Below are 26169 nucleotides of genomic sequence, written 5' to 3' on the forward strand. Positions count from 1 at the left end.
CCAGTGCTCAGGCGTGTGACTCAGCCTTTTCTCAACCTTTGATGGGGCCTCTGCCTCTCCCTGCGGAAACGCCCTCCCCCGCTGCCTGCCGTTCTCCCGGATCGCCTGGCAGGGGAAGTTGTCATTTATTAATGATTCTAGTTACTTAGAAAAATAGAACTCCCCCGACTCCAAAACAAAACAAAACAAAACAAAACAAAACAAAACAAAAAAAAAACCTCACAGATACAAAAACAAAAGAGAAAGCACTATTTTTAAAAATCACTGTATGTATTTATTTAAAGCACTGAGAAAAAAGTGAAAACCTCTCCTATGGCCTTTTCAGTGCTGCCTTAAGAGGTCTCCACTGTTAACAGTTTGATTCTTTCAGTCTTCTGTGCTTGTAAAGCCATCGTGGTTCTTGCTGGGCCACTTGCTAGCCTGTGTGACCTGGGGCACGTTATTTAACAGCACGGGGCTTCAGTTTCCTCATTCATAGAGTATAGACATTAACAACTCCTGCCTTTGAGGGTTAGTATGAAAATCAAATATTTGCAAAATATTTAGAATAGCTCTTGCCACGCAGAGTAAATAAAGTGTGAACAAATATTATTATAGCATCTCTGCACATACTTTGTCACATACACCATCTTGTTTACAAAAGCAGGGTTTATATTGCCCCAGGATCAACCAATGCATTGCCTCTCAGCTCCAGTCCACTCTCTGAGTCCGGCTCCGTGATGCCGAAGCTACACCCTGTGATACACCTCCTTTGCCAGCTGGCTCAATCTTAGGCTTTGTCGGTAGAGGGCGCTGGAGGGACAGAGCAAGCGAGAGCCGCGGGAGAGACTTCCTGGTTGCGCTGCTCCTCTTCCTGGTTGCGCTGCTCCTCTTCCTGGTGATCAGACCCAGCTGCCAGCACCTGACTCGTGCCCACCCTGAGAACTGTGTTAGCCCCTCCGTGCTCACCAGCCCCGCTTGCCGACTGCAGACAAGCTCTGGCCCCTGACCCCGCCCAGGGAACTTCTCAATGGTCAGTGGGCACAGCCACATCTTCTTCAGCCAGTTCTGATTCCCAGCCTTGGGAGATCTGAGGGCCTCTTCAGTGTCCCCACACGTGTTCTCTTCCTGCCGCTGAATGACTTCCCAGAAACTGTAACTTCCCAGTGAACACAACGGAGGAGGGTATAGCTCAGTGGTAGAGTGTGTGCTCAGCATGCACCAGGTCCTGGGTTCAATCCCCAGTACCTCCATTAAAAATAAATAAATATAAATAAATCTAATTACCGCCACCCTCCCCCAAATTTTTTTAATTAAAGGGGGTTGGAGAGCCGTAGCTGAATGGATTTATCACCATCAGGGCTCCCAGACCTAAGGATCCAGTGCAGAGCTTGAGGAGGAAGTTGAACTAGCCTACCTCTTCCACAGACAGCTGTGCTTCCAATTACTGGCAGAATGAATCACATTTCTTATAAGTAATAAAACTGCCTATTTTCAAATTCTGTCACAGCCTTTAACCCGGGCCAAGTCCATTTCTCACAGGCCTGAAACTGTTGATAAAATTGGTTTGTCCTGGACATTTCAGGATGATAACTCAGGCAAAGAGGCCAGGCCCCCACCTCCAGGAACAAGGATGGGGTGTGTTACCCTGTGTAGGCCTGCCCTCCTTCTGGGGTTATTTCCACTCAAGCAGTGTAGTGCAGACAGGAAGGTCAGGAACTTGGAAGTCACCAGATAGAGTTCAACGCTGATCCTTCCCACTTTCTAGCAGTGTGACCATGTTCATTGCTTAGCTTTTCTGAGCCTTGATCTTCTGATCTGGAACATGAGAACAGTGACATCTCTCTGTCACTCTCACCGAGTGGTCATTTTCAGCCTCATCAAGTGGCTAGACCCAAGTGCTGGAGTTGCTAATCTGGCCACAGCAAGAAGCCCCCAGCCAAAACTCACTGTCTCCCCGCAGGGTGGCCAGAGCTGAGGAGTCGGGAGGCATGAGTCAGGAAGGAGTAGGGGTGATGAGAAGTCTTCCAAAGGGTGAAATAAGCAGCAACATAGGATGATCAGATCTAGTACTGAGCTTCCGGTTGTGCATTTTGGGAATGGAGGGATGTCAGCAGCAGTGAGGTGTCGGGGGCACAGATGAAAAGGGCTGGGTCTGCATTTGAACCCCTTGATTTATGCTAATTTATCAAAACAGGCTTGGGGCACTCAGAGGCGTCACAAGGGAGTTTCTCATCTGCAGGCATCCTGTTCCAGACTAGGTATCAGGCTGGCTATTTTGCAGTAGGGATGGCTCGGGGCAATAAAGAGTGAGTCAATGCTCCTTATCTCTGCCTTGGCCATGCTAATTATATCACCACAGCAGAAATAACCACCCCCAAAACTGCAGCAGATACTGGCTTTATATATTTCTAGATTGCTTGTCAGTTATATGTATGGCACTTATCATGTCCCAGCTTGTGATTCACTCTTTAGCTTTCCAATGTTGTTTTTCAAGTTTTAAAATAATCAAGAGGAGAGTGTTTCTGCTTAGGTAAATTCACAAATGACCGATCTATAGTGGGTTAGTAAAGAAAAGGTAGGACTTCTTAAGAAATAGCTCTAACCTTTTAGTTTGAAAGTGTAGAAAATTCTTCCACAAAATTCTGCGCTTAATTAAGGGTATGCTGATCTGACTGTATGACATTTTTCATGTTCTTTTGCACCTATTAGTGCTTCGGGTCATCTGGAAGGAGCAGGAGGTGGTCAGAGAAAGGGGCCGACTGTGGACCAGGAGCAGACACTCTACCCACCACAGAAATAATAAATTCTAACCTGGCCTCTCAAGTCATTCCAAAGAGGCAGTAGGAGAGGAGAGTAGTTGGTTGTATATTTATATTCGTACCTGTGGTTTATGGGCCTCAGATTTTACTGTTGCCCTAGGCCACGCCAATGCTGGACAGGCCTAAGGATGGAAAGAGGAGATGTGATGTGGGGTCCAGAGGGACTAGGGGATGCTGTCAGTGCTCCTGCCAGATCTCTGCTGATCCTTTTCAATCCCCTCTACTCCCTACCCCACTCCACCCCCTCTCTGCCCCACCCCTTCCCCACTCCACCCCCGCCAGCTTGCCTGTTTGGAGGGGATTTTGCTTCTAAAGGCTCACACCTTTGGGGGGGGGGGGCTTTTTTAGGGACTGGCCTCAGACTAGGGGAAGTTTAAGTTCCCCCACCTGGGCCAGCTCTTAGCCAAGGACAGAGGACTGAGGGACAATGAAAGCCTAACGGAGGGGGAAGGGTATAGCTCAGTGGTAGAGCGCATGCTTAGCATGCATGAGGTCCTGGGTTCCTATCCCCAGTACCTCCTCTAAAAATAAATCTAATTATCTCCCCCTCTACACACACACAAACAAAAGCCCCACAGGCTGCCTGACATCTGGTAGAGTGGGACTCAGGATTTTCGCTCAGCCAGGCCAGGCTGAGAGAACATGGGTGGCTTCAGCCTTGCCTGCCTCCGCCCCTGCCCTGCCCTGCTTCCCAGTCCCAACAGCACTTCCGGAACAAAACCCCAGCGCGGGAATCCTCCTTTCAGAGGCGCTTCTGAGCACCTGACAGAAGATAAGCTTTAGGGGGGTTCAGTTTTGTTTTGTTTTGTTTTGTATTGAAGGAAGGAGAAAGTACAGCCTGTTTTGCATTGAGGGGAATGCTCTGGGAGACAGGGGAAGGACAACAGAGCAGGAAGGAGACAGGAGGGAGGGCTGCAGAGGTGAGTAAGCAGGATGGCATGGTCCCTGCGCCACAGGAGGCACTGACTCCCCGGAGAAGCCCCAGCAGCTCCCCCATTGTTGACAGGAGAGCAATCAGCAAGTGAGGGTTAAGGTGCGTGTGGGCAGGGAGACTTGGCGGTGGAAGGTGGAGTCTTTTCTGATCACTTCCCTTAGCGAAATGAGTAAGACCTTCAACTGAAAGTGAGGGGACTAGAGGATGACAGAGGTCTGAGCAAACCAAAGATCATATAAAATAGTCTGAGAAAGCAAAAGGGTGACAGAAGTAGGGAAATGTCACAAGATTTCCAGGAAACACGGAGAGCCTGTTTGAGGTTTGTGGTCAATTTTCAGTGAGGCTCGTCTGCAATGTTGAGTTTGTTCACCAGCCACAATCGAGAATTCCAGTACACACGTAGAGTGAGCAGACATGGGATTAACCAGAGTTGGGATTCTGCCCCATGAGTAGGACTGAGGCAAAGGAAAGGGTGTTGAGGGTGGATGTGACAGAGGGAGTTTAGTGATGACATGTGGACTCCAGCTGGGTAGAGGTGGAGAGAGGGAGTGAGGGGCGGTGTTGACATTGGAAAGACGGCAGATAAGGTCAATGGACTGACTAGAGGCCTTAATGGCACTGAAGAGGGCTGGAGGGAGGGTCCTAGAGGGAATGTGATGGAATGGTAGGAGGTGGCTGTCAGAGAGATTTGGGCAGAGGTACGGATATCGGTAATGACAAAGTTGACTGAATTTGTGATTGAGGGACATGGAGGTTAGGCTCGTTTAAAGGGTGGGGAAGATCAGGGACAAATACAGAATGAAATCATGGGGAAGTGTACGCCAAAATGGAAACATAAATGAGTTAACTCTTCTTCTTTGTGTGTTCTTGTATTTCCCAAATATTTCACAATGTGCATATATCACCATGTAAGGAGAAAATAAGTTATTAAGTAAAATCAAAGATATTACTCAAAAGTAAAAAGGAAAAATGTCTCTATTTATTGGTAATGCAATTACTACTATAACAAGTGCTCAGTCCACAAAGCTCATAAAGTTATTCCTGTTCTAGAATTGTACCAGTATTTCTAGGCATCTCACAGAATCATTCAAAATAAGACCAAATGAGATGTGAGTTTCACAGTGTATGTACTCTGTGTCAAGAATAACCTATTTTAAAATGCACATATATTTGTATTTGTTGCATTTGCACTAAGAAACCCTGGAATTATCTATGGAATGAGGAGGAGAGAGGACTGGGCATACAGTGGACAGAAATGGGGCCAAGACTTTTCTTGAACACCCTTCCAATACACCCTAACAATGTAAAGATAAACCCTATTCAAAAATAAATTTAAAAAGTAAAATTTAATACAATTTAGCATTTTAAATAGAAAAACTCTCTTTTAAAATTTTATATGTGCAAAATTTACATTAAGGAACAGTTGTTTGTATTGACAAATGGCTCTTTCTTTTAAACAGGAAATTCCCTTCAGTGCTTTTTTTAAGAGATCTACTTTCAGAATGCAGTTTCTGTTTAAAGATACAAATGTGTCTCTATAGTCTTACCACAACCTTAAGAGCAAACTGTAGACTTTTGACAAGACCCAGACCCTACTAGAAAAAAAAGAAGTTAAAAAAAAAACCAAAAATACTTGTCACGTGCAGCATGTATCTCACCAGGAGACCGTTACACTGGTTTGGTGTGGCTCGAGTTGAGAATGAGAACCAGTGGTTTAAGGACATTCTAAGGGGATCAATTCAAGTCCAGCAGAGAAAAAATGAAAGCCGTCCACAAGTGAAACCAGGTGGCAGGATTGCAAATCCTCCACTCGGAAGGCTGGACCTCGGGGTCTCCCGAATCCGCAACTCGGCGTATGGTATGAGTTCCCTTTGCTGGAAGAGTTAAGCGGAGGGGAGGGATGGCGGAGCAGGAGTCTGTCATGGGGTAAGAGGATGGATGGGAGAAAGATTTCCAACAGATTAACCACTGGCACCTGACAGTAAATCTGGGGACCCCAGCCAGGGACCCTAATCCATGCTACATTAAAAAATGCAGTGTAAGGTTCATTGCTTTCTATGGGTGCCAGGATGTGAGCACAGAAGTTACGTGGCAGTGCTTAAATATGAAGTTGCTTATGTGTTTAAATTACCTGAGCACTGGCGGGATATAATGTATTGCTAAGGGAAATGCCACGATATCAAACCGGCCACCCACCATGGTGAATCCCTGAAGCAGAGCCCAGTAGGATGCTGTAGTGACTAGAACTGACAATGTTACACACCGGCAGTATTGTTATTAAATAACTAACACTTGCATAATGCTCTATCAAGAGTTTTCATGTCCTTTATCTTATTTGGTAGAAGCCAAACTTCTGAGAGAGAAAGAAGGGAAAAGAAAGAATTAACTACAGCTCTTGTAGGTTGAGCAAAACTAGGCAAACTATACAGAAACTTACTCAGTTTGCCCGTTTTCATCATAAATATCCAGGTAGGTAGACAATGGTTGTCGCCACTACCAAGTAGCTGTGACCAAATCACCTGCTGTTGTCTCTGGACTCTAAATTCACACACACACACACACACACACACACACACACACATACGTACAGACAAGAGACAAGTGTGTACATGCTCCATTTAGAAAAAATGAGCGAAGAATGACCACACTCCTGGCGTCTGTACAGACGATTCACAGACATAGATCTCTAGTGACTTCTCAAGTGTTTGCTAGGGGCCTCTGAAAAGAAAGTTCATAGAAAGTTTCCTGATTCTGGAGTTTAGCTTTGCACAAGCACTAAGGTCCAGTGGAACAGAAATATAAAGTAGACCAGAGGCGAGGGACCAGAGGCCGAGCACAAGCCCCACAGGTTTCTGGGGCAGGACAGTCCATCATCAGCGGTGCCTTGTCCAGCTGGACTCAGAGCCCAGAGCTAGTCTTGTTCCTCACTCAGAGAATGTCGGTGGGTGTTGCTAGTGTTGATTTGAGGCTAAAAGTCAGCTGGAATTAGGGGCAAAGGAATACGAGCTCTGCCGTTTCCACTGAGGTTACTACCAGAAGACTTGCCACCCAAAGGCCTTACACGCATTGCATCACAATTAGATTTCAACCTTAATCCTCCCAACAGATAATACTTTTCCTCTTCATAGACAAGGCTTAAAAAACTAGCTTGATATAGTGTCTCAGAGCAAGGGAGTCACAGCGTACAACAGAAAACCAAGGCTTCTCTCTCCAGATCCTTTGCTCTTTCCTTTGTATCAGACCATCCATCACTTGCAAAGGACTATCAAATGTCCAAAAGCTGTGTATATCCAACTGGACAAAGACAGTAACCACCAAGCTATTTGTTAGCTTTGACACGTATGAACAATGGTTTTGGAAAATCATCTTTACATATATATTAGTTTCCTTGGTCAACTTACATTCAAATCCACATAATTACTTGCTACATTGTAACAAGGTTCTTATGAATATTTCTCACTGCAAATTTGCCAGGCATTAATGTGACCTCCACAGAAATAATTCTCAAATCAAGCACCACTGAGTTATTTTTCTTCATTCTCTGACATCTTTCATGAGCAACCTGCATAACCAGGAAACATTAGTAAAGTCCTGTTATGACCCATGACATTCTAGTTCATTTAAGTTGGAAATAAAATCCTGTAAACAGTAACTGGCTGGAGGCTGTAGCAAATCAGTCTGTCTCCTTGGGCTTCAGCTTCTTCGTGTGTAAATGAAGTCCTTACCCACAGGACTTTCAGTCTCCCTCCTTCCAGGAATTAACATTTAATTCCTTCTAAGAATTCAAAATCCCTCTTGAAATTTAAGCAAAAAGTTTAGTACACAAAAGTGTTCAAAACCTTAATTTTAAAAATATCAAGGCTTCCATACAGAACCACCCCCTCCACAAGACTCAGCCAGACACTCCTCTGGCTAAAGAGAGAGCAACAAGCCCTGTGAACAACTCAGTCCCTGAGGCAGCCTCTCTCCCCACCACTTTGGTCCAGAGGAGCAGAGTGTGTTAGAGACAAGGTGGGGGCTATTGACTACAGTCAGCTGCCAACCCTGAGGATTCTGGCCGAGAGAGATGATGTGCTGCAGATTTAGTCCTGATTCAAGCCTCAGCTGAAGCCAGTCTTCCTGTTCGTGTGTTTTCAGGTGAAAGAGGCAATCAGTTTTCTTCTTTGCTTTCGTTGGTTCGAGGTAGGTGTTCCGTCATCAGCATTTGAAAAGTTCTGACCAACGTGGAATTTAACACAAGGTTGTAGAGTTTCTGCTCCCAGAGTAGCTGAATGTGTCTCTCTTCACACGGAGTTGTCATCTTCCTAGAGCCAACCCTCTTCCCAGCCCAAGAGAAACAGCTCCTGCAGGAATGCCTTCCTTACACTGAAGCAAGACATGGGTGCAGCATAGACCAAATTTGGGGGGAGAGCAGAGAGGGGGTCAGCAAACCATGACCTCATCATCACCCAGTGTCCAAAACAAGGCCATGCAGAGGGGATACAGAAGTATAACAAGGGGGAATCTAGGCTCAGTCAAGGCCACGAATAGTGGTTCTGAGACAAAAGGAACCTTAAAATATACCAGGTCCCACCTTTTACTTCACAGATGCACAAACCAAGGCTGATTGCTTTTTTCTCAGGGTGCACAACTAAATTCAAGACAACAATCCAAGTCTTCAATAAGAAAAATTTTTTCTAACAGTTAGACTTATCAAAAAGGGAAAAAAAAACCCCCAGAATTTGTTGCGTCAGAACTTAGGGCATTTCCTATTACTAGAATGATAGGCGGAGGCCAGCTCACCATCTGTCACTGGTTTCTATGAGGGGTGGGAGGTTGGAAATGATGGTCAAAGGGTCTTTTCACATCTACAAGTTGATCAGAATTCCACTATAATAAAAGCTCTTCCTGTGGGACAGGGAATATGACTTTCTTACGTAGTGTGAAAGCAGGCTGAGGCATCTGTTTTTTTTTTCCGCGTTTGTCCACTTGTCGACTCACATCATCGTTGACAGCGGTGAGAATGGATAAGATATCTTCCTGTCTGCAGGCAGAGAAGAAAAAATACTTTCAACTGGGAGACAGAAATCACGTACCAGGTCTTAGAAAAAAGACCCTAAAACATATGGCTTCTTACCAGTCTAACATGCCAAGATTCTAACTCAAATCTTGCCAAATACAAAAAAATATTTTTTTTTGAAATTGAAAATGAAATGCCAAATGATATAAAATTTTTCAATTCTATATTCAGTATTTAAGGATATTATAATAATCACACCTTATATTTTAATGTACTTCATCCACAAAGGCATTTTGCATCTGATTATTTTTCCATGTTCTTCCTTCAAGCTGGTGGATGGATAGATAGATAGATAGGTAGATAGAGATACAATAGATAGAAGACGATAGAAATAGAGAGAGACCGCTATTAGTAATGCCCTCTATTTTGGTTTGGGGAGGGATATGAAGATAAACATGACACAACTCCTGAACTTAAACCCTTAGAATGCAGACATGAAACATAACAAGGTTGGCATATGGATAAACTCCATAATACAAGGCAGAATGCAACCAACACCATATGAAAAGAAGGTCAAGTTTCCACTGCAAGTTCCAAGGAGAAAGACAGCATGTCTGGCTGCGAGGACACGAGAAGGCTCCAAAGAGGAGGTAGCATTTGAGCCAGGGGTTGTGGGATGTGTACCATTTACTAGAATGTTCCAAGAGTGGGCAAAACATTATCACTGGAAGTAAAGCATAGGGTCTGGAGACAGAACTCAAGTTTGAATTATGCTTTCACCACTCACTGATTATGTGGGCCCGGGCAGTTTACTTACTTCACTATGCCTGTTTTCTCAGCTCTCAAATGGTATCGGTTTGAAGGGCTGCCATATAACTAGATGAGGGAATTTATGTAAAGCACTTAGAACACTGGCCCCCATATTCCACTGACCACCACTTGTCATCTCGACACCTCCCCTGATGCTCCAAATATGGGTGAGGTGCTGGTTCTATACGTTCCCGTAACACCTGTGCTTTACAATGTATATTTACCACTGGGGATGATCTTCCTCGTCAACTTGTCTATCCCTCTAGAGTGTGAGCAGCTTGAGGGCAGGCACTGTATCTTTTTTTATTCTGTATCTTCCTTGCTGGTGCTCAATACAGGTTTGTTGGATGGATGGATGGATGGATGCATGCATGGATGGATGCATGGGTGGGTGGATAGATGGAGGAACAGGTAGGTGGATGGAACAACTCAAAACTCTCACCTTGGGACCAACTCCTTCAGATGATTATACAGAGATTGGATGTACCAGCTACCTTCCTCTACATGCCGAAAAGATACATAGCCGGGGACAGTGGCCAGGCCAAGAAGGAAATCCGCCTCAACAGGAATGCTGTCCTGGAGGGAACGGGTCACGTGCTCAGGATTTATAGCATCTGCCTCAATGGATACGGAGGGTTGTATCTCTTCACCTTGACAGGCTTGGATGAAAAAGAGTTTGGGTTTGTGAGCCAGGCCGGGGCACTGCTGGGCTGTGAAGTAAGACATGATCTCCCGAATGGGAATGAGGTCCCCATCAGAAGAGTAGACAGCTCCAAATTTCCCGTGGGTCAGAACACAGAACACAAAGCAGTCTCCATCAGCATGGCCTGGATGACTCTTATATTCCCGCAGAACCTCCTCTAGGCGACTTTTAGTCACGTTAACATACACTTGTACGCTGAACCCGAGCCACTGAAACACGCGCTCCAGACACTCTTAAAAAAAAGGAGAGAAAGAGGAAATAGTGAAATGATGAGAAACAAAATAAAACAAAGGGGTGAAACAATGTTAATTTTATAAAAATTGCATAGCAAATAGCCTGACGCTTTGGGTTTCTTTTTTTTAACTTCCATAGCAGTAAATTTTTACAGTTAACCTGCCTTTTCATGGACCCACAGCGCTATCACAATGATCCCAAGAGTCAACAGAGGCCGGAGTTTGATCCTGTCTCACAGACGAGGCAGCTGAGGCCCCGGGCCTCTCCCACGGGCCTCTCCCACAGACCTGGTTAGAGGTGGAGGCAGGACTCAAACCCAGGTTTTCTCACACTAACCCAGGTGCTCTCTCTCAAACCATAAATGGTCAGGGATGCTTGTCACTCTTTAAGCAGGTTGGTGACACCCAAGTGCTCTGGTCTGAATGTTTGTGTCCCCCATAAAATTCATATGTTGAACCTTAACCTCCAAAGTGAGGATATTAGGAAGTGAGCCTTTGGGAGGTGCTGAGGTCATGAGGGTGGAGCCCAGAAAGAGACCTCATGTGGCTCTCTGGCCCTGCCACCGAGCGAGGTTACAGAGAGAAGACAGCCATCTAGGGAGCAGGCTCTCACCAGACACCAAAATGCCAGAGCCTTGATTTTGGACTTTCCAGCCTCCAGAACTGTGAGAAAGAAATGTTTCTTGTTTATGAGCCATCTAGTTTATGGTATTAGAAACCATCAGATGGACTAAGACATTATGATATCCTTGTATTTACATGGAAGAGAAAAACTACAGAAAGAAAATGTGAAGATAAAAAAATGATTTTAAGACCCCGAACTTGCATTTCATACACTTGCAGACTTTCCTACCAGCATCTTTATTGGTCCCTGGTCTTTCTGACAGTGAGGTGAAGCTGTGGTTGTTGACAACAACACAGTGCCCTCTGTGTCTCCGATCCATCCTGTACACAGCAGTCTCCTTGAAAGAAGAGATAGGAAACGTTTACTAGGGGATCCTCATTTTAAGGACTTAATGTTTCTAACCAACCACTCCATTTTTCCATACCAAAGACAAAGAGTTCTCAAGACCCTGGTTTGGAAGTAACTGATTAATTCTAAGGTGGAATGCCACGTCCTCATTAAAATTCAGACTTCACCTGGTCTGATTGCAGAATGTCAATTCTCAGTGTTAAATAACAGAATATATATTTGTAACTTTGGCAAATCCAGGATTTATGTAAAGCATCTTCCTTTTTATAATCAGCAAAGTGAAGAAAGCATAGGTAAGGTTCTAAGAAGACAACAAAAATGTCAAATGGTAATTTTTGGATTACCAATTATTCTGGAAATAATTCAAAGGGTGTGACTGAAAGGGCGATAACATTACCTCCACAGCCAAAAATCAGGACACCTTCTGATTATTACAGAAAAAGATGAAAAGGACAGAGATAATCACAGACAGAGGAAGAAGAACCAAGAAAGAAACAAAAATCGGAGCCCACAAAGTCCTTAATGGCTGGACCCTAGCCGGAGAAGACCTGAAGGAACAGTCCAAACCTTTGTGTTGGTTTCAGATGTTACAGTGTCAACAGATGCTCCTGACATCTCCGTGGAGACCGGGGTTGCTCTGTCACCTAGAAAGACAAGTATTCAGACTCTTCACATATCTTTCCCCAAACACTTAGATTACAGATTTCCTTACAGAGGCTAGTTTGGAATCACCTCAAGCATTCCTGGTAAAAAGCTTGATTGGGTTGAGTCAGTATTTATGTCACTGGCTAGAGAGAGGCTGGGCAGACACCAAATAGAAAGGGGGGAAAAAAAGACCCAGCAACCCAATCTGGGCAGAGCAAAAATCACCATAGCCCTGGGATGCACTTAGTCATGCCTTTGGCACTGGCTGAGGACTGTACTGCTTTGAAGGGTGCCTGCAAACTCCCTGGTTCCTCTGGATGAGAATCCCTTGTAGAGAGGAAGCCAAAGTTGAGTTGTCAGATGACATTAACGGGAAAATGTAACTTGAAGCCTTTCTGCTCCCATGCATCCCTGGCAGGTTTTCAGTAGAATTCAGGAAGCTCTGCCCTCATCTCACAGTTAAGGGTCAGTCCTGGGTGTTCAGCTCAGACTGACAAGTCTGGATCCCCAGATCAGAGAACCTACTAAAAGGGATCCCCACTGCAGTCCTATGCACCTGTAAATTCCTCTTTACTGTGGGAGAATGTAACCCTTCAGGGAAGCCAGGTCTATACTTTGAAACCACAGAATTTCCTTCAAAGCTAAAGGAAACATGCTTAGTTTTCAGAGAAGTGAAACCACTGTCTGAGCTCTTGTAGCTACACAGAGGTCGAGCCAGGACTTCAGAGGGTACGTCCTGGGTTCAAATCCGAGCTCCATTCCATTCTAGCTGCATGACCTTCAGCAAAGGACTAGACCTCTTGGGTCCCAGTTTCCTCATCACTAAATGAGAATATGGTGTTCCCTATCTCCAGGTGACTAGAAGATTAGAAGAGATTAAGTCCTACAAAGCTCTTGGAACGGCGCCTTGCACGTGACAAGAGCTCAGGGGTGGTAACTCTTGTCGGCAACCTATCATGCAACCTCCCCATCAGAAAGACAAAGATGCCTAGGAAAGTGGGGGTTGTTGGATTCTGAAGTTTAAATTTCCAGGAAAAAAAAAAAAAAAAGAGGAATGGACACATCACAGAGAGAACACCAAAAACCTGCTTGTTTGTAAGCAGTTTAGCCCAGTGACAGATTCTGAAATATTTTTCAAGGTCATGGTTTCTGGGCAAGAATTCAGAGGATTAAACACACTGTTGCCAAGTCTCTGCCTGCCTCTCTCCCTCTGAAAAATACAATCAGTATCTGGAACCACACTGCTCCACAGAAGAAGACATTCCCTCAGACTCAACATTCTGCTCCGTCGCTGCTGGCCTGAGTGCTTCTGCACGCCAAGGGTTCCTTCCCTCCCGCAGAGGGTGACTTCATTCTGAGGGTGGAGGGAGAACAGCTCTGTGTTCCCCAGACTCTGCTGTGTGGCTCTGCTAGGCTTTAGGAGTATAAACCACCCTCTCTCCATCCCCACCATGGCCTGGTATAATCCAGGCGTTCAGTGGCTTGCTGAATTAGAACGGAATTCTCCACTAATTTGTAAACCTTCTCCCAAGTCACCCCAAATTGCTTGGCGTATATCAAATATCTATTCCTACTGTACTGATCCAACTTAACAAAAGTGTATTAGAAACACTTACGGTTACTCCCTGCATGCTCATCTTGCCAGGACCCCTCCTGTTGGGGAGAGAGGAAATTGATGACTTGCAGGAAATTCACACAGTTAGGGTGAGGGCTGAAAGTCTAGGCTTGATGCAGAGAAGAAGTTACCTGGTCCCCAGCCATAGAAAAGGTTACTGGCAACTGACAAGGAAAGAATCGGCTCCCTCCTTCCAAACGGGAAAGTTCACAAAGACACAGCGGCAAAAATATATCATGCATGTACAAAGATATTTGGTCATTGCAGCATTATTTGGAGTAGCTGAGGACTAGAAATAACCCTAATGTTGGCCGACAGGGAGTGGTCAGAATAACAATGGCTCATCACACAGTGCGGCAGAAGACAAAAAGCCATCTCTACACACTTTCCCAGGAGACACTGCGACATGAAGGAAGTAAGGAGAAGAATAGTATCTATACATGAATATAATAAAAGAGAGATATGGGTGGATTTTTTTCAATAGGATAAATCAAAAAACAAGTAAAAATGGTAGTCTATGGGGGAGGAGAAGCAGGGTAGGGATGCGATGCAGGCATCTCTGAGGGGACTCCATAGTTTCTACTGTTAGTTTTATAAAATTAAATACAAAATTGAAACATGGTCTAGGGCCCTTGTTTTCTGCATCTTCTCCCCATCCACCTTACTCCCATGGCCCCCAGCCCTTAGCTACAGCCGAAGACCCCAAAGGGGCTGTGACAAAGGTGTTCTGGGAAGGGGATGACGCTGGCTGTGTGATGGGCTGCACCAGGACACCTGTCGGAGGTGACGGGCATGTCACTGGGGATGCCGCCCCACAGGAGCCCACTAGGCTTCTGGCTGCGGTTGGGTGAGTTCTCTTGGAGAGGGACAGAGCTGCACTGCCTCGCCCCCAGGCTGCCTGTGAGAATCGGAGTTGCTGCTAAGGGATGTGGTTCAGCCTGAATCTCTGAGGTGCTGCTGTCCCCGGCTCGGCGCTCAGAGAACAAATGCAAAGAAATTTCGTTTCACTTCCCAAAAGGACTCCTGCTTTTCTTTTCACAAGACGCATTTCCCCTTCTTCAGAATCTTAGAGTCCTTCCCAATGGCATTCAAGGGCTAGATAGGCTGTTTTCTGGGTTTGTCCAGTTGGTTTTGAAAGCAGCTGAGTGCATTTTCCGGGATTAAGGGCATCACAGCTACCACAGTGGGTTCAGCCCAGCAACTCCTGGCCCCAGGTTTCCTTGATTTGTCTCCACCTTTGTGCCGATAAAATCAGCCAGAAACGGGACCAGGAATAAGCTTTAGGGTCTGTCCTGCTCTCTTTGAGAATATTGCAAACCCCATTGACTCTTCCTAAGTATCTGCGTCAGAGGAATGAATGAATGAACGGCCCACTGCCTGGTCACACTTAGTCTTCTTTCCAGAGGGGTCCAGTTAGGCCTTAAAAAGGAGCTGTTATGTCTCCTCAAAGGAAAGGCATGCCTCTCTTTAAGAAAACGTTAGGCCACACTCAAAAATATTAATTTGATTTTTAAACAAATTAGGGGAGTTGCTTGAAATACAGTTTTGAAAGAAGAAAATTTCATTTATTAAGGTATGGGGAAGTCAATCTGGCTTATATATGAATTAACTTGAATTTTATAATAACTAGAACAGCCTGTTTGTGGTCTATCAAACACACATCATTTATCTAATTTAATTATTAAAGAAAAGGATGCGTAAGCCAGAAGTAAAGAATGTCCATGGTTAGTAATTAAGATTAAATGCCTCCTTTCCTGGGGCACCAATGCTGATACTTCTTCCATGATAAAACTCCCTTCCCAGGTCCCAAGTCCACACTGACTCACTGTGTACATGCTGGTCTATTTTTTGTTGGTTTTTGTTTGTTTTTGAAACCTTGAAGGAAAGTATCCCTGACTTGTTTGATATTCGTTACTCTGACAAGCCATAAAACTGTGCTGAAAACCATGCTTCTCCAGAGCAGTTCCTCAGAGTTATCTGAGAGGCCGTCTTCCGGGCTATCGTCATCAGTTTGGCTCAAATAAAACTCTTTTCTGTTCCTATTATAGATTGTTTATTGATTATTTCTGTCGACAGTTTCTTCTCATTAAATGCAATTGTTGGCCATGCTCTTCTTATGTAAAAAGACCTTTCAGGTACATATGAAGCATGAGATAATTTACCAAGTTTTAGTCTATCTGTCACATCATGGACAGAGGCAGGGTTGCCTAGATAACTTTTAAGACACCTCCCAAACCTGAGGGATGTTGAGAACGTATGTAACGTGAGGTGATGTCCCCCAAAGCCTCCTGCACTCCCAGCACCACCACTGCTAGTGCCCGACTCATCCAACAGCAGCAAAGCAGCAGCACTTCAGAGATAAGGCTGAGCCACACCCCTTAGAAACTACTCAGTTTCCAGTAGGCATAGGGGGAAGTCGTGTGTGTGTGTGTTTCCACTTGCAAGTCAGTCTCTGAGCACAAAACTAGGTAAAAAAGTGGATGAGGGGAGAAATTACATTTAGTGGGCAAAATAACTTTTGGGGGAGGAAGGAGGGCTCTTGCTTGCTGTAGGATCCTGAGTGCTGACATAACTGTGGAGAGAATACTGGAGTGTGAAAATCATTGCTTTTCAGCCAACACAGTAAATACTGAACCACACAAGAATCATCAATGGATGCTCAATCTAGGGAGACACTTCTGATGTGGGGTGGGATAATTTCATGGTCTTAAAATGTCTTCCTACCAGCTGATTATTAGTTCCAAGGGAAAAAATAGTCACTGTATAAAATTAACTATCTAGTGAAGAAATAAGACATCTGGACCAAATAGTCAAAATTAAAATCATGACTGGAGGGCTGATGAACACCACGTGCCTCCAGATGGAACTCCCTGAGAAAGACACAGTATCGTCGATGTAATATTCTGGCCAGAATATACAGCTTGAGTCTAATCGTGAAGTAATACCACATGCAAAAAAATGAGGAAAATTCTATTTTTTTATAGAAGGTGGAGGGGTGTGACTGTATTCTTCAAAAGTGTCAATGTCACAAAAGAGAAAGAAAAGTTGTAGAAATGAAAAAATTCAAAGAGACTAAAGAGACATGACCACTAAATACAGTATATGATCCTAGATTGAATTACGCACTGGGGGCCAAAAAGCTGTAAAAGATATTATTGGCTCAATAGATAAAATTGAAATATGGACCACTGACTTGATGAAACTATTGTATTAACTTAACTTTGCTGCCTTGATAACTGTACTATCATTCTGAAAAAGAATACCCTTATTATTAGGAAATATACACTGAAGTATTTAGGGGTAAAGAGCCATGATGTATGCAAGTTACTCTTTAAAAGTTCAGGAAAAAAAAACTGGGGGGGAGAGAAATAGCTCAGTGGTAGAATACATGCTTAGCATGCCTGAGGTCCTGGGTTCAATCCCCATTACCTCTGTTAAAATAAAGAAAGAAAGAAAGAAAGAAATGGGAGTGTAACTGTTTTTTAAAAAAAAGTTCAGGAAAAAAAAAAAAGATAAAGATAGAGAGAGCACACAGATGATAAAACAAATGGGGTAAAAGTCAACAACAGGGAAGAGAATCTGGGGAAACAGTGCTCTTTGTATTATTCTCATTTTTTCAACTTTTCTGTAAGGTTGAACATATTTCCAAATTTAAAAATTAAAAAATTATAATTGTAAAAGTATGGCACCGTGAAAGGAGTAAATAAGCCATCAAAGAAATTTTAAGAATAAAAAGTAAAACTTTAACCCAATTAAAAAATGGAGAAAAGACTTGAATAGACATTTCCTCAAAGAAGATACACAGATGGCCAGCAAGCACATGAAAAAATGCTCAACATAACTAATCATTAGAGAAATGCAAATCAAAACTACAGTGAAACTCACACCCATTAGGTTGGCTACTATCAAAAACCAAGAAAATAACAAGCATTGGCAAGGATGTGGAGAAACTGGAACCCTCGTGCTTTGTTTGTGAAAATGCCAAATGATGCAGCTGCTACGGAAAACAGTACAGTAGTTCTTCAAAAAGAGAAGTATAAAATGATCATATGATCTAGCAACCCCACTTCTAGGTATATACCCAAAAGAACTGAAAGCAGAGTATCAAAGAGATATTTGTACACCCATGTTCATAGCAGTATTATTCACACTAGCCAAACAGTAGAAGGACTCCAAGTGTCCATCCATGGATCAATGGATAAACAAGATGTGGTATATACACACAATGGAATATTACTGAGCCTTAAAAATGAAGAAAATTCTGACATGGATGAACCTTGAGGACATTATACTAAGTGAAATAAGCCAGTCCAAAAAGACAAATACTATATGATTCCATTCATATGGGGTACCCAGCATAGTCACATTCATAGAGACAGGGAGTAGAACGGTGTTTGCCAGGGGCTGGTGGGAGGGAGAATGAGGAGTTAGTGTTTAATGGACACAGAGTTTCAGTTTTGCAATATGAAAAGATTTCTGGTTATACAGCAATGTAAATGCACTTAACAATGCTATATGCTTAAAAATGGTTAATATGGTACATTTCATGTTATTTGCATTTTACAGCAATTTTTTAAAAAAATTTTAATGGTTAAGATAGTAAATTTTAAGTTATGTGTGTTTTACCACAATTAAAAACCAAAACTGAAAGCAAAATATTCCAGGGCCAAACTAACCTCATTGATGCTGACAGATGTTGGCAAAATAGATCTGTGAAGTCAGCTGGGAAGAAACATAAATCTCAGGGAAGAATGTCATGTGTCTCCCAAGGGTCACGATCAAGTTGTGAGGAACAGAATGCAGATTCTCCCCGTGTGTCCTGCTCGACCCACCCTTCCATTGCTGAATACTACAGGACCAGTTTATGTCCTCTGGGGCCCAGTGCAAAATAAAAATGTGAGGCCCCTTGTTCATACATTATTAAGGATTTGAAAACAATGGCAGCTGAGCATTAAAGAAGCATGGGCTCTGTACAGGCTGTACACCCATGAAGCTAGCCCTGATCAAGTCCCATGGATAAGAACAGAACTGTTTCAATGCAAACCAGTGGTGTACTGGAGTCAGCTCAAACCAGCTAGTGAGAGCCAATCGTTAGCTTTTCAGTTAATGTCTGAAATCCAGTTAATGCCATGTTGGTAACTGGAAATCAGCCATGGTGGGAGTATTTACACCAAATGCTACAAATCAGGTCCTCAGGTTCTCTCTCTCTCTCTCTCTCCCCCTCACTTTTGCTGGCATTGGAGAGTAGGGCTGGTGGTTAAACACTTACCAACACACCAATGAACCTACCGATAAGCTTCCAAGTAATTGTTTAATGTCTGAGTGGGAAAATAGTTCCTCTTCTCCTTGATGCAATGGCTCAGTTCCCGTGGCTACCGGAGGTGTCACTACCTGGGACGCTGGGAATAGAATTGTATAGGGAAACAAAAATCACCTTCTGACTAGTAGCAATCTGAGATAACCCATCATCAAAAGAAGTTATTTTACAGGTACCTGCAAATTTGTAGTGGCATTTCTTAAAGAGGTCTACATATATACCCAGACAAAAATGTGAATTTATAAATTATTTTTATTTATCATTATATTTTCATTCCTTGTATTATTATATTTTATTCCTTATTATTTTTCTTATTTTTGTAATTTAATTAGTTCCTTAAAACGACCATATACTAAATACTATTTCAGAACTTATGGTGCTTAATGTGTCCTCTAATTGCTAAGTAAACATTACAAAAGCATTATCTCAAGAAATAAAACCAGAACTCAGACTGTAATAGCAAACAGAAAAAGAAAGAAGGAAGGAAGGAAAAGGAAAGAAAGGAAAAGAAAAATCATTAAAAGTGTTGATTAAATAAGGCGGAGGGTATAGCTCAGTGGTAGAGCACATACTTAGCATGCACGAGGTCCTGGGTTCAATCCCTAGTACCTCCACTGAAAAAAAAAGGCTTTTTTTTATTAAAAAATAAAGTTTAAAAAGTGTTGATTAAATAAATATATCATATATAAAATCTATTTCTATGGAACCATTAATAAGAATGAGCTATATCTGTATTATATACATGGGGAAATGCCAGATATAGTAAGTGGGAAAAAAAACAAGTTATGGAATATGATTAGCATGATCTTACTTCAATATGTATCATATGTATCTACCTATCTACACACACACACACACATTTATCTCTATATAGAAGAAAAGCTACACAAATGTACTCTAAACAGTGATTGTCTCTGGGGGATGGATCGGCAGTGGAAGCAAAAGAAGAGATTTTACTTCTACACTTTGTATTATTGCCATTATTTGAATTTTTATTTAATTTTATTGTAATTATTATACACTATTTTTAATAATATATTTAAAATATGAAAACAAACACCAAGGCTCAGGAAAACTCAGAAAGATACCCAGGTGGTCCATAAACAGAGCTCATGTCCTAATCAGGTGCAGTGGGCTTAGCCTTTGGCTCACTTCACTTACAGGGAAGTCTGAAGTCTGCATACCCACTATCTTTTCAGTCCTTCATCCTAAATGGCAGATTTAGGCCCAAACTCCCAGAGGATTGTAGGCAGTCAAAATTTAAATATTAACTGACACCTATGATATAATAATAAATATACACAAAATAATAAATAAATATAAATAATAAATAAATATATGCCCCCTTTGCTGGCACACAGCTCCTAAAACCCTAGAATCTCAGAAGTGATTGATGACATTTTGTATGCTAGTAGATGTGGTGACATTTTGTATGCTAGTAGATGACCAGTGGTTGGGGGCTCCTGGACAGCCTCAGGATGGGGTCTGGTTGCTGGGGGACCTAATGAAGAGATCAGAGGGTTGGAATTTTCAGCCCTACTCGCAGAACTCAGGAAAGGGGGCAGGGGCTGGAGGTTGAATTAATCATAATGGCCAAAGATTTAATCATCTGTGCCTACATAATGAAGTCTCCATAAAAACCTCTGCCTGAAGGGGTGCAGAGAGCTTCTGGGTTGGGGCTCATGCTGGGACGTGCTGAGAGGGTGACCCCCTATACCTTCCCCTATGCATCTCTTCCACTTGGCTGTTCCTGAGTTGTATCCTTTTATAATTAACCAGTAACCTAGTAAGTAAACTATTTTCCTAAATTCTGTGAGCTGTTCTAGCAAATTATCAAATCTGAGGAGGGGGTCTTGGGAACCCCTGGTTTGTAACCAAGTTGAACAGAAGCTGTGGGTAATCTGCGGACCCACTACTTGTGACTGGTGGGGGCAGGCTTGAGAGACTGAGGCCTTAAGCTATAGGATCTGCGATAACTCTGGTTAGTGTCAGAACTGAATTAAACCTTAATATACCCAGTTGGAGAATTGCTTGGTGTGGAAAAATGCACACATCTGGGGTCAAAGGTGTTCCAGAAATGTTAGTGTGAGTAGTAAAGGAAAACAATTTTTCTCCCTTCATCATCCAAAAGAGATCACAGAGCAGGTAGGTTGTGGAAAAGAAAAAATCAAAATTTGAATTCTGATATGAAGCTCTGTCCTCAAGACTCACTGAGAGGAATGTAAACATTTACTACGAAGAAACTAGAGTGCCTTCTCCAGAGTTCAAATATCCAAAATAATCTGGCTACCTGCCCTATGTTTACTTTGTATGGGTTACTACTTCACAGGAAAGTGATGATATGATCAGAAAAATATCTCAGCATTCAGAGTTCAAGTGAGTGTTTCAAAAATACTTTCAGTATCAACTTCCTGCTTTTTATTTATTGCTTGATAACTTGATGGTTAGAACTGTTTTTATTCTTCATAACTTTTACTTAAATTATACATTAAATTATTCATTGCTTTGATTGTTGTTCGAGATTTTCTCAAATTAACAACAGTTCAATCTCATTTTGTGTTAATAGAATTCTTAGAAGTTTCCTTTTGGATTGTTTCTTTTTCGACCAGATAAATTTGCACACTACATTGAGTCTCTGAGTCAAAATGCGGGTGTGGCAAAAAAGTTTCACGAATACATTCGTGAGTGTTTACTTTTAGCTCTTGTTTAATAGTGGAGAAATGGACTTGGAAAAAACACAAATATTTACCATATTGACACACGATGAGGCAACCAAGTTTGATTCTGCCCTGGGCAGCTACTTCTAAATAATGCCACAACAATACAACCCTTACAAGACAGACTAAAGACAAAACAGAAAGAAAAGTCTTCTCTGATAGTAATTTCTGAGGATATGAAAGTTTTTGTGACTTTCCTTTCTAATAAACAGATTCATAGCAATGTGTGTTGAAAGCTTACTCTGTGCCAGACATGCGTTTTATAGGAATTCCCCCATTCAATCCTCAAAAACCCCCATGAGGTAGGTACTATTATTATCCCCACTTTACAGATGGGAAAAGGGAGACATAGAACAGCTGAGGAGAGGGCCACTGCACCATGAACAAGTGGAGTCCTGGCACTCTGACTCCATAGACCCCATTCTTAACCTCTGTGTCCTCCTGTCTCCTATTTTTGTGTGTTATTTCATTCAAACAATTTCTGTTACTCTCACTCCCACATAAGAACCAGAAGAAGACTACTCTCCCCCACTAGAGTAGAAGCTCCAAAGGGCAGGACCTTTGCTGTATACCTTGCTGCACCTCCAACTTCTAAAACTGTGCCTAGTACAAAGTATGCATTCAATAAATATGTGTTGATCAGGGACTATGGCCACTACTTTATAATAACTATAAATGGACTATAATCTAAAATTTTTGAATCACTGTGCTGTAAACCTGAAACATACATTGTACATCAGCTATATAGGTACATATCTGTGTGTGTGTGTGTGTGTGTGTGTGTGTGTGTGTGTGTGTGTATACACATATATAAAATGAACAAATGGGGGGATTTCTGGCTTTCCCAAGAGAATACTATCAGAATAATGAGTAAACATCATACATGGCCAGTTGGTTTAAGAATTCCCATGGTCTGGTGCAAGCAAGTGAGCAAGCAAGCATAAGCTAGTTACCTTTCTCTCTTTTATATTTTTCTATCTTTCTCGTAAGGTTAGGTACAATTTTTTTGCAGAGATCCTCCAGTAACGTCAGATTATCTTCATCTATTTGGGCTTGTTTCTCCAGATATGCCAGGAAACTTAGAGAGGTCTGCAAGAGAATCAATGGCGTCACATTTACTTGCCTACTGATTATCCGTATTCATTCAATAAACTTTACCTGTGTGGCCACTAGGCACCAGGTTTCGCATTGATGACTAATGTGGAGTGTCCATCCAGGAGGACTTCGAAAGTATGGGAGGAGGGGCACTACTGAGTAAGTCTCTATTAACACCAGATACCAAATATTCAGAACTCACTGCCTGAAAGTGCTTGTTGTATATTAAGCTCAAAACAATCCAGTGAGGCCCTTTGGAACTCAGGGAAGGCTTAGGAGACTAAAACCTTTTTCTTCAAATAAGAAACGGGGGCACAGAAAGGCTTTTGTACCCAGGAAGGCCCCCAAAGGGTCCTGCTCAGTTTCAACTGTAAAGATAGTTGTATATAATCCATAAATTTACTAAAAAGTATTGAATGGTACACTTTAAATGGGTGAATTACTTGGCATGTGAATTATATCTCAATAATGCTGTTAAGAAAAAGAAAAAAACCCAATGAGGTAAATACTATTATAATCTCCATTTTAAAGATGAAATAACTGAGGCGCAGAGAGGTTCAGTTACTTGTCCAAGGTCTCAGAGCCAATAAGTGGCAGAGCCGGTATTTGAACCCTGGTAGTCTGATACCAAGGCTTGTCTTATTAACCACTGAGTCATACTGCCTCTAACCCACGCTGTCAAGATATAATAGATTAGGTTAGCAGCAAAACAGGAGCACCAAAGAAATGAGAAGAAAATATTTTGAGAGAATTTTATATTTGGTATTTTAAAAGAAAAACATTTCTTAAGTACTCCTGGGAAAAAGTGCAAATTGGCTAGTATTATTTTGATATTGAATTACAAATGGGGTGGTGGGCACCATAATCTTTTCAGGGACAAGGGCTTTTCAATCAGTGTATGAATCTGGTTATGAAAAAATACAGATGAATAAAACTGTGGTAGAGCCCACAGAAAAGAATAAATAATCAGAAAGTGAACATCTGAACACTATCTAACTGCATACACAATAAGTGTCGGCAGGATGGGAACAGGCAGGTGGGGGAGTCCCCAGACATGTTGGATGGATAAAAAGGGACAGTGTGTTCAGGAATATTGAGCAGGAAGCCTGAGTACAAACTCCAAGTGAAAGCTAGGTCACGGCCGGAACGGTAGGCTGGTATCAGACCAGGAAGGAACACTGAGAGGTCTGGGCAAGTGTCCTGAGGATGAAGGGGTGCCAGTAGGAGTTTTTAAGGAGAAGAGTGACATGAACAGATTTTCTTTTTAAATAGAAGTCTTGGGGATAGGTTGAGGAGGAAATGGACTAGAGAGAAAATGTTGGCAGGAAGATTAAATACTCTGGTGAAGAGACTGTCAAGACATGGTCTAAAGCTAGGAGTGCAAATGCAGAGGCAGCAACAGATTTGAGAGACATTTCTGAAGTGTAACTTGGTGAGTCTGAAGGTCAGTTGGAAGTCGGTGAAAAAATAAAGGAAGAGTCAAAGATCATGTCAAATGGTGATACCCCCCGCTTCTTCATCCTTCACCTGTTCCACAGAGCAGCCTTCACACTAGCTGGTAATAACTGAGTGTGGTCTTGAGGGATGACTAGGCCTTCACTGCCAACATGGAAAAGGATATACCAAGCAAAGAAAATCATATGGGGGAAATGATGAGAAACTAAAAATCTCGTTTCAAAGAGTCTCATGGTGCCTCCAGCAAGAACAGTTTCTTGGGAGTGATGGAGGCTGAAGCCACCCTGGAATGCATTGGAGTGACTAAGAGATGAGTCAGTGGAGAAAGAGTGTGTGTTGACTATTCTTTCAAGAAGTTAGCAATAAAAGGAAGGAAGAAAACAGAGCAGCAAAAGAAGGATGAGGATGGGTTAGGGAGAGAGAGAGAGAGAGAGAGAGAGTGTGTGTGTGTGTGTGTGCGTGTGTGTGTGTGTTTTCAAACAAGGCACTCAATATACCAACAACCAAGGGAAGGGCCAGAGTTACAAAGTTTTAACTGTGCTCTATCCTAATCCAATCAAAAGAGAGATGATAAATTTTCAAGACATTCCGGAGAACCAAAAAGGCAAAGAAATGTGTGTGTCCTCACCTGCAGCCCTAGCACACCAATGACCTGCCCAGAAAATAAAGCAGGAGGGAAGAGGGGGTAAAGGAAGATTCATGCAGAGCTGATCAGCTGGGCAAAGGGATCAGAGGGAATCCCCTGCACAAGGTTCTACAGTAGCTGATATGCGCATGAGCACTCACTGAACCTCAAAACAGAAACTCCTATCTTGACAGCTTTCTACCAGGAGGAAGTAAAGGGGCTAAGACATGATTCCAAAAGCAACGATGGAAATCCATTATCCTTTGTTTTAGATGTTGAGTAAATGACGCCTCCCACTCACACACACACAAACACCCACAATTTAAATGGAGTCTGCATGCTAGTTTAAGAACACCACCCTGAGAAATATTAGCAGGAAGTTCTCTTTTGTTCTGCTTCTTTGCTAGAAAGGTAGTAGGTTTGGGTGTGGTTTCCCTTACAACCAACGTTCTATGTTGATTGCTATCCTGAGAACGGATATCCTGACAGTTGTTGGGTCTCTCAGGATGTGTGAAGGCAGCTATGCTGCTCTAAGTTTGTGTGAAAGCTGTCAAAGCAGAAACCTAAAACACCCTGCACAGGTCAGCTCTGTCCATCTAGAGAGACTTTGTGAATTTCCAACCTTTCCTTTTTGGCTGAGGGGTGTTCAGGCCCTCCTCCCTTGGCTGGTTAAAAATTTACTCCTGTGATAAAATCTTTTGCAATTGCAATTGCAGATAATGCAGCCCCATTAAGCCCCGGTATGGAAATGCATCTGGGTTGCTTAGAGTCTGTCCTTTACACACTTCAGAAGGCTGATCTTACCACACAGCCAGACAGAGATCAACCTGGATTATCTGAGGTGTATAACTCAGCCACAAGTCTGACGTGATGAGTTAGATCTCCTTTGGAATAAAGCTGAGGTCATTTTAAATCCAAGAAGGAACTGCAGTTTCCATGAATTTGACCGGGTTATTCCACAGTTCTACACCACAGCTAAACAGAGTGACTTCTCCTTTTACTGTTGTATGGATAGAGAAAAACATAAAATCATTTGGCTACTTGGACATGGGCCTTTGATGATTTAAAAGCTAGTTTAGCAGAGGGAGAAATGTTTGAGCTGCTCCTGACCATGAAGAGTTCTGTAGCTATAGACGCCTTTTAAGCAGAAAGGCCCAGAGGAAGAAATACATTCCCTGGCTTTTCTCAGTGGGAAATCATGGCTCCGTGTTGAGCATATTAAATGCCCTTCTTACCCCCCACCCCAT

General features: G+C 42.7%; 1 protein-coding gene across 1 annotated transcript in view; it reads right to left on the bottom strand.

Moving 5' to 3' along the window:
- Positions 1-4692: 4692 nt before the first annotated feature.
- The window catches only part of CASP10 (caspase 10), a 28304-nt gene continuing 6827 nt past the window's right edge, over positions 4693-26169 (bottom strand). The window contains 8 exon segments of the mRNA XM_006189972.3: positions 4693-8645; positions 8647-8758; positions 9987-10479; positions 11334-11442; positions 12021-12097; positions 13715-13751; positions 19003-19112; positions 22701-22836. Coding sequence (XP_006190034.2) covers positions 8583-8645; positions 8647-8758; positions 9987-10479; positions 11334-11442; positions 12021-12097; positions 13715-13751; positions 19003-19112; positions 22701-22836 — 1137 coding nt within the window. The 3' untranslated portion in view covers positions 4693-8582.

This window comes from Camelus ferus, chromosome 5 (assembly GCF_009834535.1).
Source record: "Camelus ferus isolate YT-003-E chromosome 5, BCGSAC_Cfer_1.0, whole genome shotgun sequence".
Lineage (NCBI taxonomy): Eukaryota > Metazoa > Chordata > Mammalia > Artiodactyla > Camelidae > Camelus > Camelus ferus.